The 14,673-nt window shown below is 43.8% G+C and overlaps 1 protein-coding gene across 3 annotated transcripts in view; it reads right to left on the bottom strand.

Moving 5' to 3' along the window:
- Window positions 1-14,673, bottom strand: part of rgs12b (regulator of G protein signaling 12b) — a 275,051-nt gene that overhangs the window by 74,715 nt on the left and 185,663 nt on the right. For 2 of the 3 annotated variants that reach the window (XM_072594296.1, XM_072594306.1), the window contains 3 exons: window positions 8,430-8,526; window positions 3,838-3,902; window positions 3,239-3,380 (listed from right to left, as the gene is read on the bottom strand). In XM_072594296.1, the coding sequence (XP_072450397.1) occupies window positions 3,239-3,380; window positions 3,838-3,902; window positions 8,430-8,526 (304 nt within the window). Of the gene's footprint in view, window positions 1-3,222; window positions 3,381-3,837; window positions 3,903-8,429; window positions 8,527-14,673 lie in introns of all 3 variants that reach the window. The other variant, XM_072594315.1, reaches the window with a different exon arrangement.

Genomic DNA, 14,673 nt, shown 5'->3' with positions numbered 1-14,673 from the left:
GGATAAAGAAAATGACTTGCATTTAAAAAGCATATTTCCTGACCTCAGCAGATGCCAAATTGCTTTATAGCCAATAAGATATTTTTGAAATGTAGTCAAAGCTGTAAAGGTAATCTTTTAGGGCGTAGCAAACAAGTGATAGGTTCCAGCATGATTTTCTCATGCTGAACATTAAATGAGCAGATATACCAAATACTTATTCCACAGTAAAACAAAAGGATTTCAAGGGTACAAATTTAAGCAAACTACTCCTTATGTAGTTTAATAATGAATGGCTATGGTAAGGTACTTGAAGCATATTTTTGACTCTGATATGTAGCTGGAAGTAAGGATCTTGGGCTACAGATGTAGTGACCCTACCTCTGAGCCAGATGATCTAGATTCAAGTCCCTCCTGTCCTGAAGTGTGTCATAAATCTCTAGACAAGTTGATTAGAAATTATCTATATCTGGCAAATATAATGCAATCACTTGAACTTTAGGCAAGGGTTAAAGGTATGTTCTTTTGTAAAATTAATTCTTGGGATATTGGCATTGCTGGGTAGCCCAACATTTATTGCCCATCTCTAATTGTCCTGGAGAAGCTGATGGTGAGCTGCCTTGTCAAACTACTGCATCTACATAAATCAATAATGCTATTGGGGGTGGAGTTCCAGAAGTTTGAAGCAAAAACACTGAAGGAATGGCAATATACTTCCATGTCTGATGGTGAGTAATTTGAAAGGAATTTGCAGAAGGTGGTTTTCCAATGTTATTCTGATTATGTCCTCCTAGTCACGTGTTTGAAAAGAACTATCTAAACAGCTTTGGTGATTTGCTGTAGTACGTCTGGGAGATGGTACACATTGCTCCACTGTACATTGGTGGCGAAAGTAATGTATGTGTTTTCTGGGGTGCCAATCAAGCAGACTTTGTCTTTGATGGTGTTAAACCTCTTGACTGTAGTTGGTGCTACACTCACCCATACAAATGGAGAGTTATCATACTCTGCAAGTGTGCTTTATAGATGGTGGCCAAGTTTTGAGACAGAGAAGATTTGCCAGTTGCTAATCTGATCTTGTAGCCACAGTAGTGACATGGCTGGTCCAGCTCAGTTTCTGATCAATGTTGATAGTGGGAGACTCAGCAATGATAATGCAATTGAATACTATGGGGTGATGATTGTATTATTTCTTGTAGGAGAAAATCATTGCTTGATACTTGCTATTTGTCACTTATTAGCCCAAGCCTGAATGGCATTCAGGTCTTGTTGCAGTTGGACATGGACTACTCCAGTAACTGAAGAATCACAAATATTGAATATTGTGCAATCACCAGTGAACATCCCCACCTCTACCCTTACAATGGAGGGAAGGTTAGTGATGATGGCGCCACCTCGTGCTCCCACGAGGAGGTTGAGCAATTCATCAACTTCACCAACACATTCCGCCCTGACCTTAAATTTACCTGGACCATCTCTGACACCTCACTCCCCTTCCTGGACCTCTCCATCTCCATTAGTGACGACTGACTTGACACTGACATTTTTTACAAACCCACCGACTCCCACAGCTACCTGGATTACACCTCTTCCCACCCTACCTCTTGCAAAAATGCCATCCCGTATTCCCAATTCCTCCGCCTCCGCCGGATCTGCTCCCAGGAGGACCAGTTCCGCCACAGAACACTCCAGATGGCCTCCTTCTTTACAGACCGCAATTTCCCTTCCCACGTGGTTAAAGATGCCCTCCAACGCATCTCGTCCACATCCCGCACCTCCGCCCTCAGACCCCACCCCTCCAACCGTAACAAGGACAGAACGCCCCTGGTGCTCACCTGCCACCCTACAAACCTTCGCATAAACCAAATCATCTGCCGACATTTCCGCCACCTCCAAATAGACCCCACTACCAGGGATATACTTCCCTCCCCACCCCTTTCTGCCTTCCGCAAAGAGCGTTCCCTCCGCGACTACCTGGTCAGGTCCACGCCCCCAAACAACCCACCCTCCAATCCTGGCACTTTCCCCTGCCACTGCAGGAACTGTAAAACCTGTGCCCACACCTCCTCCCTCACCTCTATCCAAGGCCCTAAAGGAGCCTTCCACATTCATCAAAGTTTTACTTGCACATCCACTAATATCATTTATTGTATCCGTTGCTCCCGATGCGGTCTCCTCTACATTGGGGAGACTGGGCGCCTCCTAGCAGAGCGCTTTAGGGAACATCTCCGGGACACCCGCACCAATCAACCACACCGCCCCGTGGCCAAACATTTCAACTCCCCCTCCCACTCTGCTGAGGACATGGAGGTCCTGGGCCTCCTTCACCGCCGCTCCCTCACCACCAGACACCTGGAGGAAGAACGCCTCATCTTCCGCCTCGGAACACTTCAACCCCAGGGCATCAATGTGGACTTCAACAGTTTCATTTCCCCTTCCCCCACCTCACCCTAGTTCTAAACTTCCAGCTCAGTAACTGTCCCCATAACTTGTCCGGACTTGTCCGACCTGCCTATCTTGTTTTCCACCTATCCACTCCACCCTCTTCTCCTTGACCTATCACCTTCATCCCCTCCCCCACTCACCCATTGTACTCTATGCTACTTTCTCCCCACCCCCACTCTCCTCTAGCTTATCTCTCCACGCTTCAGGCTCACTGCCTTTATTCCTGAAGAATTCCTGAGGGCTTTTGCCCAAAACTTCGATTTCGAAGCTACTTGGATGCTGCCTGAACTGCTGTGCTCTTCCAGCACCACTAATCCAGAATGAAGCAGCTCAAGATAGTTGGGCCTAGAACATCACCCTAAGGAATCCTGCAGCATTGCACTGCAACTGAGATGTCTGATGTCTAATAATTATACCCATCTTCCTTTGTGCTGGGTTTGATTCTGAGCAGTGGAGGGTTTGCCTCCTGATTTCCATTGATGAGCTCCTTGATGCCACAGTTGGTCAAATGCTGCATTGATGTCAAGGACATGAGTGATCCAGATGAATTTTATAACAATTGGCAATGGTTTTGTGGTCACCATTAGGGTAGTTTTTAAATCCGGGTTCAATTGATTTAAAATTCGAACATATGCTGTTGTGTGATTTGAACTTGCCCCAGGCGCATTTGCCTGGGACTCTGATTATTAGCCCAATAATAAGACCACAATGCTACCACCACTCCACAACTACAGATGTAAACTCTTTTTTTTCAAGTTTAAGAATGTTTTTCACAGAGAATTTCAAGTTGTAGCTCACCAGTGGTACAATTTACCTTCTACTTCATCCATGTTTAGCTTTGGCTGTTTCTTTCTGTTTGTCGTTTGCATTACATCTTTTTTTGAAAGCCTCACATCTTTGGAATATTTTCCATTTCCTCTTATCGAAAAGGGTTTCTCTTCAAGTCTTCCTTCCTCCTGTTGTTTGTAAAATTGTTCATAAGTGAGACATAGGTTATAGTGTTTCTGAAAACATCATCAGAATATATTAGGGCTCATGCCCGAAACATCGATTCTCCTGCTCCTTGGATGCTGCCTGACCTGCTGCGCTTTTCCAGAAACACATTTTCAGATCAGAATATATTAGACTATTTGAAGGCACTATCTAGTAACAGACAGTCAAAACTAAATAGAGAGGAAGCAGACGAATTACTTACTAACCACTAATCCTAATAGTAAAATTGATGAGTATAAGTGAAAGATATGTCATGTTATATCAAAAACATCAGCAAAGTATGTTGATATATTTGGTGGACATAGTAGCTGCCAGGGTAAATATTTTCCTATACTTTGCTACCAACTTCCTAATCCTATTTTCTGTAAATATCAATGGCAGAACAATAACTCAATGAAATCTGAAAAGATAGAATTTTACCTTCACACCAGGGTGTGTGTTAATGTTGGAAGAATCTGATTTCCCTCTTATAATCTTCTCTCTGTCTAAGTGAACAATGAAATACCAAAATACCATTAAATGACTAAACGCAACATTCTGTGACATTTTGGCTGGTTTTCATTTTGATAGTTAGTCTGACTGTTGCCATTAACAATGTTATTCACTATGTTAACACCGAACTCGGGAGTACTCATGGTGTCAGAGGTTATATTGCTCCTATAGAGCAGGGGGAAAGTACAGGTCCAAAATTTATATTTGGGAAAAAGAAAACTGATCAGGTTTGATGAAGCTGGAAAAGTAGGGGGGTTTTTTCCACTTCACACAGATGCAAGTCTTTTTTTACTCCTTGACATGCCTGTGTTTTAGAAATAAAAAACTATGCTGATAATTCTTCGCCCATATATTAACTTGGTATTTTATCCTAGCAGTTTTGTAGGCAGGTTTTTCCAGTACGGGCAAAGACATATGGAACTGAGATTTTATTAGGTTTTTGATTGATCAGGGAATGAAAGGTTATGGGTGGCTAGAGAGGAAAGTGGAAGTGAGGTCACAGTCAGATAAGGTACAATCTTTGCAAATTATGGAGCTGGCTTAAACAGTTATGTAGACTATGCCTGCTGTTAATTCTTATGTGTTAACAAATCAACAGAAGTCCACAGTACAATGAAACACAAATTAAGAATACAACTGTGTGATTAAGTAAGCAAAATTATCAGAATGAGGAATACAGTTTCTAAGGATATCAGAAAAACAAGATTGTAAGGACTATGGGAGATCAGTGCTTTGAGATGACAATTATGATGCTGAGGGAAGTATATTATAGAAAGAAGAGGACATGTAGGTCCTGGGCCTTCTCCACCGCTACTCCCTCACCACCCGACGCCTGGAGGAAGAATGCCTCATCTTCTGCCTCAGAACACTTCAACCCGAAGGCATCAATGTGGACTTCACCATTTCCTCATTTCCCCTCCCCCCACCTTACCCCAGTTCCAACCTTCCAGCTCAGCTCCTACCTGCCAATCTCCCTTCCCACCTATCTGCTCCACCCTCCCCTCTGACCTAACACCTCCATCCCCACCTCCATTCACCTATTGTACTCTTTGCTACCTTCCCCCATCCTCCTCTCTGACCTATCACCTCTATCCCCACCCCTATTCACCTATTGTACTCTTTGCTGCTTTCTCCCCAGTTGTATAGGTACGCTGTATAGAATCATAGAGTTGAGAGCTAAATATCCAAGGATACAGATGTTATTGCCCAGGCAGATGGGCAGAGGGGGACTGGATTACCTTGTTACAAAGAAATGAAATTAAATCAACAACAAGAAGTTCAAGGTCTGTGTAAAAATTTGTAGCTCGGATGCCGGTTGCAGTTGTTGTGGGCATGTTCGCCGAGTTGGGAAGTTGGTTGGCAGACGTTTTGTCCCCTTTCTAGATGACATCCTCAGTGCTCTGGAGCCTCCTCAGCAATGCTTCACAACCTCCACAACAACAGATAAGAAGTGGTGTAGAGTTGGAAGGCATAGAATGTCTGTGGATAGCGTTGAGGAACAGCAAAGGATAAAAGACCCTGACGGGAATTATGAACAGGCTGCTTAGCAGTTGTAAGAAAGTGGGGATGAACATAAGTCAGGAAATAGAGAAGTCCTGTAAGAAAGACACTATTATAATGATCATGGGGCATTTAAATATGCAGGTGGATGGGGAAAATGAGGTTGGTAGCAGATCTCAAGAAAAGGAATTCATGGCATGTCTACAAGATGGCATTCTGGATCAGCTTGTAGTAGAACCCACTGGTGTGACAGAATTAACCCTGACATTTCAGAGGGTGAAGACTGAATCAGATGTAAAGGTATTATAATTGAGTAAAGGTAAGTACAAAGACATGAGGGAGAAGCTAGCTAGAGTTGATTGGAAGGGGGATCTAGCAGGGAAGACAGTGGAGTAGCAATGGCAGAGATTTCTGGGGCTAATTCAGGGGGCACAGCACTAATCCATCTTAAGGAACAATAAACATATGAAAAGGAGGATGAGGCAACCATGGCTGACAAGGGAACTCAGGAACAGCATAAAAGCAAAATGAAAAGCAGACAATGTGGTGAAGATTAATGGGAAACCAGAGAATTAGGAAACCCTTAAAAGCCAGCAGAGGATAACTAAAACATCAATAACGGGGGTACATGATGAAAATTGACAATAAGCTAGCTAGTAATATAAAGGTTTGTAAGGGTATTTTTACATACCAAAAGGTAAGAGAGATGCAAGAGTGGACATTGGACTGTTGGAAAATGTGACTGGAGAAGTACTAATTAGATTAGATTAGATTAGCTACAGTGTGGAAACAGGCCCTTCAGCCCAACAAGTCCATACCGACCCTCCGAAGAGTAACCCACCCAGACCCATTCCCCTAACTAATGCACCTAACACTACAGGTGGTCAATTCACCTAACCTGTACATCTTTGGATTGCTGGAGGAAACTGGAGCACCCGGACGAAACCCACGCAGACACAGGGAAATGTGCAAACTCCACACTGACAGTCACCCAAGGCAGGGATTGAACCTGGATCCCTAGAGCTGTGAGGCAGCAGTGTTAACCACTGAGCTACCATGTAGCCCCAAATTGTGAACAAAGAAATGGCAGAGAAACTGAATAAGTATTTTGCATCAGCTTTCACAGTGGAAGACGCCACAGCATACCAGAACATCGAGAGAGTTGGGGCAATTGTGAGTGTAGTGGCAATCACCAAGGAGTAGGTGATGGGGAAGATAAAAGATCTGGATAAATAACCAAGATCAGATGGACTATACACCAGATTCTGAAGGAGACAGACAAACAGATTGTGGAGGCACTGATGTTGATCTTTCAGGAATCACTAGTCAGGGTAGATCCCAGAGGACTGGAAAATGATTAAGGTAAGTGTTAAAGAGATGGAGGCAGAACAAACAAAAAAGTTAACCTGGCCTTGTTCATTGGTAAGATCTTAGAATTTATTATTATGGATGAGATTGCAGAGTACTTGAAAGTGCATAGTAAAATAGGTCTGAGTCAGCATTGCTTCGTCAAGGGGAGGATATGTTTGACAAATGTGTTAGAATATTTGGGGAAGTAACAAGAGACGAAGGAGAACCCATGGTGTTGGGGCAAGTACTGGCGTGGATAGAGGATTGGCTGACTGGTAGAAGGCAGAGAGTAGAGACAAAGAGTCTTTTTAAGATGGCAGCTGGTGTCTTCTGGAGCTCTGCAGTGTTGCGACCACAATATATATTAACAATATGGACAAGAAACTGAGGGCAATGTTGCTGACTTTGCAGATAAGTGGAGAGACAGTAGTGTTGAGAAAGTGGGGAGACTGCAGGATTTGGACATGCTGGGTGTGTGGGCAAAGAAGTGGCAGACGAATACAGATGTGGCAAACTGTGATGCTCTACATGTTGATAGGAAGAACAGAGGCATAGATTATTTTTTAAATGGGGAAAGGCTTTTGAAGTCTGAAGCACCAAAGGTCTCAGGAGTCCTAGTTCAGGATTCTCTTAAAGTTAACATGCACGCTCACTTTGAACTTGGGAAGGCAATTATAATATTTCAAGATGGCTAAAATACAAGAGCAGAAACATACTGCTGAGGCTGAATAAGGCTCTGCTCAGACTGCATTTGGAATCTTGTGAGTGGTTTTAGACCTTGTATCTAAGAAAGGATATGCTGGCATTGAAGGGGGTCCAGAGGAAGTTTACAAGAATGAATCCTGGTATGAAGCGGTTGGAGGACTCTGGGTCTGAATGAGGGGGAACTGATTGCAACTTACAGATTACTGAGAGACCTGGATAGAGTGGAGGTAGCAGCAAAGACTCAGACTCGAGGGCACAGTCTTAGAATAAGGGATGACCTTTAGAACAGAGATGAGGTAGAATTTCTTCAATAGAGAGTGATTATCTGTGGAACTCAATGTTGTAGAGCGCTATGGAGTCCAAGTCATTGAGTGTATTTAAGACAGAGACAGATAGGTTTTTGATTAAGAAAGGGGATCTAGGTTATGGGGAGAAGGCAGAAGAATGAGAAACATATCAGCCATGATTGAATGTTGGAGTAGACTCTGTGGGACAAATGGCCTAATTCTGTCCTTATATCTTATGGTATTAGACTCCTAATATATTTTATTCAATATAAAAACTGTCTTATTAAGTGCTAGACTTCAAACTCTAAGTTTTAGTAACACACAAGCTTTATTCAACAAACTGTGGTATGATTTTAACATTCAAATTATATCAAAATCCTTTCTTAAAAATAAAAGATATGTTGTGCTTTGCTAGAATATGTACATTGCATTGAAATAAATTAAATAAATATTATTTGATTATCCATAAAAACTGTGTGGTAATTTTACATGATTGTACTTATGACCAAATGTGCATTCTATTCTTCTTGCCAAATCTGATTCAAACACACAAAATTGAAATAATAAGAAATGCAAATGAGTAAAATCATTGAACTATTTTGCACTGTGAGCCTTGGTTAAGTGCTATAAGAAAGAGATCATCGAAGGGGCAATGCACACCTCATACATCATGCTTACCTTTTTCAGGAACATGCTCTGCAACATCCAGAACAACACGCTGTCCATCGAGATTAGAGATAGGAACGCCAAGATCTAAAGCTTCTGATTCCCCATTCTATGAAATATAAACAACATAAGTCTCTCAATATAAACTATGAACAAAAGAGGGGAAGGAAGTTACAAAGGAATATAGACAACATAGGAATGACAAAAAGAAAACTTGGTCTGATTGTGTCTTCTTGCCTTCCAGGCTCATGTGTTCACCCACAATTTTACATCCACTTTGCTGTTTCAGCCCGACATTCCCTTGCTTAACAGACTAATATCCAGATGTTGCATTAGCCAGTAAAATTTACAAGGGTATTGTAATAAATCTATAGGCTAGCACAAACACCAATTTCCACCTTTCCCTGTCCAAAAGCTAAACTCTTACTGGTGAACAACCCAGCTCTTTTATTCTTTTATTAAATTAACAGGCTCATAAACCACCCACTAAGGACACCGCAAAGCTAACCAAAAAGGAGAAGGGGAAATTAATTATCATTTGAAAGGGAGATAATGCATTCTATCTTCCGTGATGCCATTTATCCCAAAAAGGTTCAAGGGTGCTTGGGAACCCCATGTCCTCCTTTTTTAAGGACAGCCTGTTGCAGATGTAACCACAAAAAAGAGGCAGGCATTCAGATGATGGCCCACATGGAGATGCACTGACCTGCTCTCTCACCTCAATATCATATGCACAAAGATCAGGAGAGTGGGAAAGCAAATAAAATAGATGTGTGACTTTCCACAGCCAATATATGCATTGTAGATGTACTGTACAGCACTACAGAACAAACAGTTGGCCTGGAAGCTTCAAGAAACTTTAACCTTTGATTGTACTGTACTGCTGCATACAACATCCTCTACCACAGATCCTCAATGGATCTCTCCCACGAAGAGAGCTGTCACTAGGACAATTGGTGCTTGTCAAAAGAGAAGAAGGCCAAGTTGTATCCAGGACAGATGAAGTGAAGAAGTGAAAAATGGGCGGTAGCAACCCAAACAAGAAACCCTCTATTCTACGCTGAAGGACAAGATGGAATCTAACTATTTGTGTTAGAGATGGCCCTTGCCTGACACTTTTGTCACTAGGATACTCTGCAGATCTTGCTGCATTTGAACTTGAACTGATTTAGTACCAGAGATTGTTCGAGGAGAAAGTGAGGAATGCAGATGCTGGAGATCAGAGCTGAAAATGTGTTGCAGGAAAAGCGCAGCAGGTCAGGCAGCATCCAAGGAACAGGTCTATCGACGTTTCGGGCATCAGCCCTTCTTCAGGAAAATGAAGAAGGGCTGATGCCCGAAACGTCGATTCTCCTGTTCCTTGGATGCTGCCTGACCTGCTGCGCTTTTCCAGCAACACATTTTCAGCTCGTACCAGAGATTGTTGCAAACATTGTGCAATCATCATCATATAATCCTCCCTTCTGATCTTATGATGGAGGGAGGGTCATTGATGAAGTAGCTGAGATGGTTAGGCTAAGGCACAATCCTGACAAACTTGTACAGAGATATTCTGGAGCTGAGATAATTGATCTCCAACAACCACAACCACCACTTCATGCTAGACATGATTCCAAACAGCGGATAATTTATCCTATGATTCGCTTTGGCTCTAGTTTAACTTGCATTCCTTGATGCCATAACTGTTTGAATTCAGTCTTCATATCAAGAGCATTCCTTCTCCTCTGCCAGTATTGCTCTAAGTTGGACAGGGCAAGCTTCTTGGGGGTTGTTATAGCTTTGCCTATTCAAACAAGTAGATCGTACTCTATTACATTCTTGATTTGTATTTTGTTTGTGGTGAGGAGCTTTGGGGAGTCAGATAGCAAACCACAGACAGTTTCTAATTGCTCTCATCAAACATACGTAGCTCATCCAATTCAGTTTATGGTGCCCCACATCTGTAGGACATTGATAGTAGGGCATTTTGTACTCAGCAACGGAAAATCCATTGGATGTAAGAAGAATTGCTGTTGATGGTAATTCTTGGCCCTTGTGTCATTTAGATATTTCTTGTGATTTTTTAGGGCTAGGCCTGGATGTTAACCAGGTCTTTTAGCCTGTGGCCTCATACTGCCTCCTTTACCCAGAATCCACTGATTTTGTTTTTAACATTCTATCGCGGGATTATGAGTATTCCTAACAAGGACTGAGTTTACTGCTCATGCATATCTCTGCATACAACTTAGAACATATGCCATTGCTATTGTAAGGTTTTCTAGAAATCTATGGAATTTGTGACTCAGGCTGGTACCTTCTGCAACTGTTGTCAGAAAGTTGGTCCTTTTTTCTAAAAGCTGTTCCTTTTCTCAGGTATGCTGTGTCCTTGATGTTTTCCAGAGGGGTATTAAAACTGTCCATGCTCCAAAATGACTGGTTTGGTACTGCTTGAATCCCAACCTCCCCATCAAACCAGCGGATAAAGGGGGACTCATGACTCATGACTCCACCCCCATTCCCCCCACCATCACACCCACTCCAGTTACTGGCTCCGCCCCCACTCCCAGCTCCACACCTACACCAGATGCCAGCTCCCAGCCCTGCCAAGTTTTCACCATCCCTCCAGACCTTCCCCTCACTGAGGACGAACGATCAGTCCGCAGCAAAGGACTCACCTTCATCCCCCTCCTTCCATGCATCAATGAATTTAATACACGCCGTGACGTCGAACACTTCTTCTGCCGCCTCCACCTCCGAGCTTACTTTCACAATCAGGACTCCCGCCCACCTTCCGAGGACCCCTTCGCCCACCTCCAACACACTGCATCCACCTGGACACCCCGCACTGGCCTATTACCAACTGTCGCCGGGACATTAACTGCCTCAACCTGTCTAACACCCCTCCCCCACTCCAACCTCTCACCCTCGCAACGCGCAGCCCTCCAATCCCTCTGCTCCAATCCCAACCTCACCATCAAGCCAGCAGATAAAGGGGGCGCAGTGGTAGTCTGGCACACTGACCTCTACACTGCTGAAGCCAAACGCCAACTCGAGGACACCTCTTCCTACCGCCCCCTCCACCATTGCTGTTTCTGCTGACTGTCGAGGACACCTCTTCCTACTGCTCCCTCGACCATGACCCCACCCCCCCATCACCAAACCATCATCTCCCAGACCATACACAACCTCACCACCTCAGGAGATCTCCCACCGACAGTTTTCAACCTCATAGTCCGGGAACCCCGCAATGACCGATTCCACCTCCTTCCCAAGATCCACAAGCCTGACCACCCCAGCCAACCCATTGTCTCAACCTGCTCCTGCCCCACCGAACACATTTCCACCGGTCTCGATACTGTCCTATTCCCCTCTAGTCCAGGAACTCCACATACATTCGCGTCACCACCCATGCCATCCACCTCCTCCAAGTCTTCCGTTTCCCCGGCCCCCAATGCATTATCTTCACCATGGACATCCAATCCCTCTACACCTCCATCCGCCATGACCAGGGCCTCCAAGCCCTCCATTTCATCCTCTCCTGACGTCCCCCCCCCCAGTACCCTTCCACTGACACTTTCATTCGTTTGGCTGAACTGGTCCTCACCCTTAATGATTTCCCCTTCGAATCCTCCCACTTCCTCCAGACAAAAGGAGTACCTGCATGGGTCCCAGCTATGCCTGTCTTTTTGTTGGCTACGTAGAACAGTCCATCTTCCGTTGTTACACCGGTACCACTCCCCACCTCTTCCTCCGCTACATTGATGACTCCATTGGTGTCACCTCTTGCTCCCGCGAGGAGGTTGAGCAGTTCATCAACTTCATCAACACATTCCACCCTGGCCTTAAATTCACCTGGACCATCTCCAACACCTTCCTCCCCTTCCTGGTCCCCTCCATCTACATCAATGACCACCGACTTACCACTAACATTTTTTTACAAACCCACTAACTCCCTCCCCCCTCCACCTATTGTACTCTTAGTTACCTTCTCCCCAGCTTCATCCCCTCCCATTTATCTCTCCACCTCGGAGGCTCCCTCCTGATGAAGGTCTTTTGCCCAAAACGTCGATTTTCCTGCTCCTCGGATGCTGCCTGACTTGCTGTGCTTTTCCAGCACCGTTCTAACCTAGACTCTGATCTCCAGCATCTGCAGTCCTCACTTTCACCACAGATATGAAAGAGATTACTGAGAGGCCTGTTTGTTTATACATGAACAGGTGAGACTTTCGGCCAAATCATTCATGTTTTATAAGTAAGCTGTATAATGAAAGGAAAGTGGTCAGTCCTGGAGTGCACTGTGTGGGAACAGGCTGCTAGACTCTCTCTTTTGCTTTGTGTTTAAGGGGTTGGTTTATTTGCACTGTTGCATGTAATTAAGTCTAATTTGGACTGAAAAAGTTCTGTAGGTATTCTTTACTCTGTTCTTTGTGTTTCATTCCGTAATTTTTGAATAAATGTTTTGTCTGTTTTAAAACCTGGTGACCTAGCTAATTTACTCCGGGTAATTTTCACTGTATACTTAACGAGACTAACAGCAAAGTTACGGTCTAGGCTACCTGCTTCAGAATGTTTTCAGAATGTCTTGAGGCCTAGTCCATAACACTCTTAAGTCTTGCTAAAAAGTATTTTTCACAACTTCGCTCTTCTATAAATCAATTACAATGTCCAATGTCCTGATTAACATTGCTTTGGTCAGCACTGCCACTTAAGACTGAACCAGAAGCCCACATGATTTTCTGTTCCAAGTCACTTTCTGGTAAACAGTTCTCCTTTTACTCTTTGATTTGCTTAGCTGAAGCAAAAATAATTGACCTTTGCATTCATTAGTCAGCTGGAGAGTTTCTTGTTAAATCTGTAGTGATTTAAATGAGGTCAGTCAGGTGCATCACAGAATAAGAGCTTCCTGATTGGACCAGATTAACAGCCCCAATCAGTGAGCGCTGTCTGATGCAGAAGAACAGAACGGTCAGCCTTTGCTTGTCATTGGTTCATTGGCCATACAGGTGTCTTTGCTGGTGGTGAAATGTTAATAAAGTGATTTTCACGAGGTGTTTTTCACTGCATCTTGCACCTGTATACATTCAAGCATGAGTGCTAAGGACTATGAGCACTACTGCTGTATGGAGGGGGGAATAAATAAATAAAAGAAGAACAGAACTGTCAGACATCTTAGAAGAGAAAGCGAGGACTAGAGATCAGAGTCGAGAGTGGTGCTGGAAAAGCACAGCAGGTCAGGCAGCATCTGAGGAGCAGAAGAATCGACATTTCAGGCAAGAGCCCTTCATCAGGAAAGACTTGTGCCCAAAATGTTGATTCTCCTGCTCCTCGGATGCTACCTGACCTGCTGTGCTTTTCCCAACAGACATCTTCTTCACTCAGAGCTAGTTCTGAGGGAGTTGGATCAGTGCCAAGGACTCTCCATGTTTAAATAAAAGGAGACTTGGTGACAGGATACCAGCTTCTGTGGAGTTATTTCAGTGGGACTAATTATGTAACCATGCAAATGCACCTACTAGCTGAAGCCTAAGTGGACCTCAGTCAGGCACGACAACTGGCTTTAGCTTTGGAGGAACCTGACCCAGTGCTAAAGAGCCCCAGGGGAACTTAAACAAAAAAAGGTCTATATTCTCGGACTCAGAGGGGGTGGGATGTAGCGATTGTAATAAGGGCAGCCAGGTGCACCTCATAGAATATAACAGGTTTGCTAGAGCTGTAGGGGAAGATTTAAACTAGTTTGGCTGGGGGTGTGGAGGAATCAGAGTGTCAGGTCAGAAGGTGCAGCAGTTGGTATAAAAGTAGATGCAACAAGCAGAGATTCTAAGAAAGGGCAGTTTAAAATGGCAAGAGGATGGGAGCCCAGGCAGAAGGAAACAATGCAGAGTCCAGAGCAAAAGTTAAGAAAAGAAGAAAGTAAAATTGGGTAAGAGAATCATACAAAAGACCGGGGGATTGCTAGATTCTAAAGGACAATGAGTATAAGGGCACTTTATCTGAATGCCCGTAGTATTCAAAACAAAGTAAATGAACGTATTGTGCAAATCAGTACAAAGGGAATTTGTACTTAGTTGCTAGTACAGAAATGTGGTTGCAGTGTGTTGGTGACTGGGAATCAAATATCCAAGGATATCGCGGGATTAGGAAGGTAAGGAAGGTGGGGTTACACTCTTAATTAAGGATGAGATTAGGGCAATAGGGAGAGATGACATAGGATCTAAGGAGCAAAATGATGAATCCATTTGGATGGAGATCAGGAATAGTCACTGCTGAGAATAGCCTA

The sequence above is a fragment of the Chiloscyllium punctatum genome, chromosome 2 (assembly GCF_047496795.1).
Source record: "Chiloscyllium punctatum isolate Juve2018m chromosome 2, sChiPun1.3, whole genome shotgun sequence".
NCBI classification, from domain to species: domain Eukaryota; kingdom Metazoa; phylum Chordata; class Chondrichthyes; order Orectolobiformes; family Hemiscylliidae; genus Chiloscyllium; species Chiloscyllium punctatum.
Note: the sequence above shows the minus strand (reverse complement) of the source record. Positions and strands in the feature narration are given on the sequence as shown.